The 5,343-nt window shown below is 53.9% G+C and overlaps 1 protein-coding gene across 1 annotated transcript; it reads left to right on the forward strand.

Annotated features, from left to right (window-relative positions):
• The first annotated feature begins 135 nt into the window (after positions 1 to 135).
• Positions 136 to 4,028, forward strand: LOC120323494 (hydrocephalus-inducing protein homolog). Its single transcript, XM_039382504.1, has 5 exons — positions 136 to 386; positions 1,520 to 1,680; positions 1,884 to 1,996; positions 2,573 to 2,903; positions 3,733 to 4,028. Exons 1-5 carry the CDS (start codon positions 318 to 320, stop codon positions 3,890 to 3,892), a joined length of 834 nt encoding a protein of 277 aa, XP_039238438.1. The 5' UTR covers positions 136 to 317; the 3' UTR covers positions 3,893 to 4,028.
• The last annotated feature ends 1,315 nt before the right edge of the window (positions 4,029 to 5,343 follow it).

Below are 5,343 nucleotides of genomic sequence, written 5' to 3' on the forward strand. Positions count from 1 at the left end.
GGAGGTGGCACCTTCTGTTGATACTTTGCTTTATTAAATCTCACATAAATCCTCACTGAGGTGCAGATTCCCGGCACAGCTGCTCACCATATCAGTTCCTTTTGCTGTCAGTGCTGCCCTTGCCAGTGATTCCAGTTTGGTCTTGACTCTCTGGTTCTCCCTAGGTGGGACACCTCCAGCCTGGCTGTGCCAAGGATATCAGAGTGACCTTGAAATCCAAAGTCCCGGTCACCATCAAAAGGCACTCTGTGAACTGTAAGGTGGACAAGATCAAATACCAGCTGCCACCAGAAGAGGTTTACAACTGGGACGATGGAATGTACACTGAGAAATGGGAGGACACCACTGAGAGATTACCAGGAGCCCGCTGGCCTATCAAGGAGAAGGTAAGAAGCACAGCAGCAAAAGCTAACCAAGCTTCTGCAAAAGGACCTGCCGACAGCAGCAGAGCACCAGCGCTGCTGGCAGAGCAGCTCCTGCTTCCCCTGGGCATTGGCTCCAGCCGGGAGGTTCACCAGCAGTGCCTTTTAGGGAGAGGCGGATGCGCAGTGAGCGGGTGCGCTCACACCAGAGGGGGAAGCCTTTGGGCAAGAGACCTTTATCCACATGCAAACTGCCGGTCTGTGCCACAGGCCAAGTGTTGCAGCCCGTGTTGAATGGGAGGTCACGTTTGATTTTATCCCATTTGACAGTGTTAAAGTCTCTTCATCTGATTTGGTGCCTTGTCACCCCCAAGGAGTTAATTCCACTGCGTTCTGTCTCTTGTTCTGAAGGGGAGAGCAGCACAAGTGCTCTTCCGCGTACACCAGTGAGCTCCGAGCTCTGCCTACACCGATACCAGAGATTTGGGGTGTGGCTTCTGTCTTGTGGGGGATATCTCATTATGGAGCAGCCCAGGCACTGTGCAGGAGTCTGGAGAAGCATCATCTCCAGAAACTCTTGCTTTTTCTATCATTATTGCCAAACACACTTGTCTTGGTGAAGGTTCTTTCTGAGAACTTTGTAAGTCCTGTAAACCCAACTTCCCCATCAGAGCATCAGCAGTTGGAGACTTTCCCAGTGAGATCATTCGCATCCCAAAATGCCCACAGCCAGCTCCCACCCCCCATGTGCCATCTGGAGAGCACTTTCTCCTAAGACGAGAAGGAAGTTCTTTCTAGGACTAGTCAGTCTTGGGCTTCTCCATCCACAGGGCTCCAGCAGGGGAACTTAATCCTAACTTTGAGACCTGCTGGATTTATAGGGGACCAGGGAAAAGGTCAGAGGCTCTACAGGGTTGAAGCACTGGGACTGACAGCTGGCCATAATCCCCATGAGTGTATTAATAGCTGTGGTGGTGACTGCTTTGATCAGTGGGTAGAAACCAATACTGTAGTACAACAGTCCAGTTTTGTCATCTTTCCAGGGAAATAAACCTGAATGTCCTTTCTATGCGGCTGAGTTTGGAGGCCAAAGGATTTCTCAGCTCAGCCTGGCTTTCTGGGCTCTGCTCAGTGATTCTTCCCTCCTCTGCCTGCAGGTGGCCAAGGCAGTCCCGGAACCACCTCACACCGTCCTGGAGAAGAGCAGCCGCGAGGTTGAGCTTTTCCTCAGTGCTCAGGTTGACTATGCCAAGTTCAAACTAGACACGGTCGAGGTTCAGATGAAGCAGACTGAGCCCTTCCAGACAGATATAAGCACGTGAGTGCTGGGCACCATGTTGGCCCTTTCCTCCTAAACTTCCAGACTTTGAAATACTTTGTTTGGGCCACCCAGGGCAGCAATTCTGAACGTGGCAGAGTTGCCTGGAGAAGAAGACGTTCCTCAGCAGAAGGTGGTACCAGAAGCCCACCATACAGTGTTACTTTAGTACATGCTTTTTATTCCTCCTCCTTGTTTTTCAGTTTCCAGATGTCCAATACAGGCAAAGTAGCCCTGAAATACTCCTGGGAGGTGGATCTGGAGGAGGAAAGACCATCAAAGAGTTCTGGAAAGCCGTTCTCGGTCACTCTGATGCGTAAGTCATTGGCTCTGGGACATTTCAGTTGGTAGCTGAGGGCCTGGGGAGAAGACCCTGCCACTTCACCCCAAAACATTAATTGCTTTTTCATCCCTGTCCACTTCCCAGCTGCAGCTGGAGAGTTTTCTCCTTACCCCCTCTCTGCCTTTTAGCCCCTCCTCTTCTTGCTCTGCCACTTGTGCTCTGCACAGGAGCTGAGCCGGGCTCTGAGGAGAGCCACATGCTGGGTCAGGACTGGGAAGGGGGACATCAGGGCACCTCTTTGGGAAGTCTCTGAGACTGGGAAAAACAAGGGTGGAACAACTGAGCTGCCCTGCAGCCGCTGTCTGTATGCAGTTCCCCACTCCAGGGCAAATGCAAAGTCACTGTCTAAAACCAAGCCTCCTGCCCCAGCATGGGAGTGTGTGCTGCAGGCGGAGACCCTGCTCCCAGCCGCTCTATCTCCTGCTGAAAGTACTTGGCCAGAGGTGCTCCAAGTGCATCCCAGCTCTCTTCTATCCACCTGCAGCAGGAGGCAGAGTTGTTGGGAACAAAGGATTTTGTCTTTGAAAGATGTCCTTTTCCCTCCTGCAGGTTATTTCTTGTCCTCTGATACTGTGGATCACTGGTTTAAGCATCGTGCAAGTCGGGTGCACTGGGCGTCGCCGCTCGAGTCAACTCGGCCCCAGTCAAGTCGGCCCCACTCTACTCAGCCCACGCCAAGTCGGCGCCGTTCAAGCCAGATGACCTGCCTTTCGAAGCATGTTAGTTCCTCTATGGAATTGTATCCAGATGACTTAAATGACCCACCGCTGTTCTCCATCGAGCCTGACTGTGGTACCATCCCTGCTGGACAAAACCAGATTTTCCACGTGAAATTCTGCCCGATGCGTGTGGGGGAATTTAAGGCTGAAATGCTGTGCAGGTAAGAAATGTCCAGGTGCTTTCCAATCCATGCTCCTGGTGGGTATCACAGGATGGGCCATCTGGTGCACCCTTCCTGCTCAAGCAGGGTCATCCCAGAGCGCATGGCACAGGATTGTGTCCAGAGGGTTCTGGAATACCTCCAGTGAGGGAGACTCCACACCCTCTCTGGACAACCTGTCACCTGCACAGGAAAGAAGTTCTTCCCCACGTTCAGGTGGAACTTGTTTTGCATCAGGTTATGCCCATTGCCTCTTGTCCTATTGATGGGCAGCACCAAGCAGAGCCTGGTCCATCCTCTGACATCCTCCCTTCAGTCCCTCTGACTGGGGTGGGTGAGTGTGCAGCCCTGGGGACAGCCAGCCCCAGAGAGGCAGCAGGAATACACAGCATCCAAGAGCACAGAAAGATGATCATCTGGCCAAGGCCAGATGTCTGTGGAGATGTCTATGGATCTGTGTGGAGACAATGGGAAAAGACACTGTATGAAACACTAAGCTCCTGGAGGGCTGCAAAATCTGGAATGGGAGATCCAGAATGGCTGCCAAGGGGCCAGCCAGTCCCCAGCTATGCTTCCTTATGGGACAAGCCCAGCCTCCTTCTCTACCTGGAACCCCATATGCTGCAGTTGGTCCCCAGGCCCATAACTGGTTGTGTTTCTGCCCTTCCACCTCTGCTGCCTCCGTGGCAGGGAGTGCAGTTCTGTTTCATTTGCTGCTCGCTGCTTGCATGGAGAGAGGATGTGACACTGTGTGCTCTGTGAGGAGACAGGCGAGCAGCTGGCTGGCTGGAAATGTTCATCTGGCTAATACCAGTCCCTTTCTTCCCAGCATTCCTAACCTGAAGCCATCTCAGAAGAGCCCATCGGTGTTTGTGATGGGGAAAGGCTATTTGCGGAAGGCTGGTCTGAAACACTCTACATCACTGCAAAAAGGTGAAACCCAGAGCAGCAAACCAAAGAAGGTGCAGCGGTCAGCAAAACCAGAGTGACACCATTTGTGTCATGGCTTCTTCTGCTCATGGTTTCCCAGCCTTCACCAGAGGCCTCCCCAGCTGCTCTTCAACCCCCAACACCCATCTCTACGTCATCCACATACTACCTAATAAACTGTGTCTCAACCCACAAGTTTTCGCACTGTTACTCTTCCAGTTCTCTCCCACATCCACAGGAGGGGAGTGAGCAGGTGTCTGTGTGGTGCTTGGTTGGGAGCTGGGGCTCAGCCATCTCCAGGAAAGCAGGTGTGATCAGACATCACCCCTATTCCTCCGCAGGCTGCTCTGCTCTCTTAGGAATTCCCATTCCTTGGCCTTTGTGTAATGGGTGGGGTGGTGAAGTGTCCCTTGATCACACTAGGAACTCTGCATGGCTAATGTGGGAGCAGCACTGACTGTAGCGGGAACTTCAGCTGCTTGGCTAAAGGCTGGGGTGAAGGACAAGAGTGGCAATGATCAGTTATCCCCTGACAGCCTTGGAGCATTTGCTACCTGAACCCTAGCCCGAGGGGAGCGCTACCATTGCCTCAGTAATTATTACAATCCAGCTTTTCTTGGGACTGGAAGGTTCAGCCTTCATTGTCCATTGCTCTGTTTCCAAGGTGCTTCCCAACATCAGCCACTGTCCCAGAGCTTAGCTGAGTAAGACAACCCATGTCAGTGACAGGCAGAAGAGAAGGTTGTGTGGAGACCTCGTAGCACCTTCCAGTACCTGGAGGGGCCTGCAGGGAAGCCAGAGAGGGACTCTGTCAGGAACTGTAGTGACAGGCCAAGGAGTAATGGGTACTAATTGAAAGAGGGGACATGTGGCTTAGATATTAGGAAGAAATTCTTTACTGTGAGAGTGGTGAGACACTGGTACAGGTTGCCTGGGGAGGTTGTGGATGCTCCAGCCCTGCAACTCTCAAAAAGCCAGGCTGGAGGGGGTTCTGAGCAACCAGGTCTAGCGGCAGGTGGTGGCACAAGATGATCTTTGAGGTCCCTTCCAACCCCTTAACATCCTGTGAGTCCGTGATTCTCCAAGTGTTTGGGCAGAAATGGAGCACTTTGCGCGTCCCGCTCCCGCCGGGAGCTGCTCCAATCCCGCCGTTCAGCCGGGGCTGAACTGGGTCCGTGGAGGTGCCCAGGAGCGAACCGAGCGGAGCGCCGGGAGATGGCGCTGGGTCCCTGTGGAGCAAAGGCCCGGCTGTGCCCGGCCGGGCTGGAGCACACGGCCCCCACACAGCCCCTCACGGCCCCACAGCCCCTCACGGCCCCACACAGCCCCTCACGGCCCCACAGCCCCTCACGGCCCCACAGCCCCTTACGGCCCCACACAGCCCTTCACGGCTCCGTCACGGCTCCGTTCCATCCGTTGCCTGGCAACTGGAACACTGTGACAGCGACTGTTGCGTTGGTGCTGGCGCCGCGACACCCTCAGTTCCCTGTTCCCTCTCATCCTACCCTGT

Source organism: Pipra filicauda, unplaced genomic scaffold, assembly GCF_003945595.2.
Source record: "Pipra filicauda isolate LSUMZ 115617 unplaced genomic scaffold, ASM394559v2 scaffold1117_size28051_pilon, whole genome shotgun sequence".
Classification (NCBI taxonomy): domain Eukaryota; kingdom Metazoa; phylum Chordata; class Aves; order Passeriformes; family Pipridae; genus Pipra; species Pipra filicauda.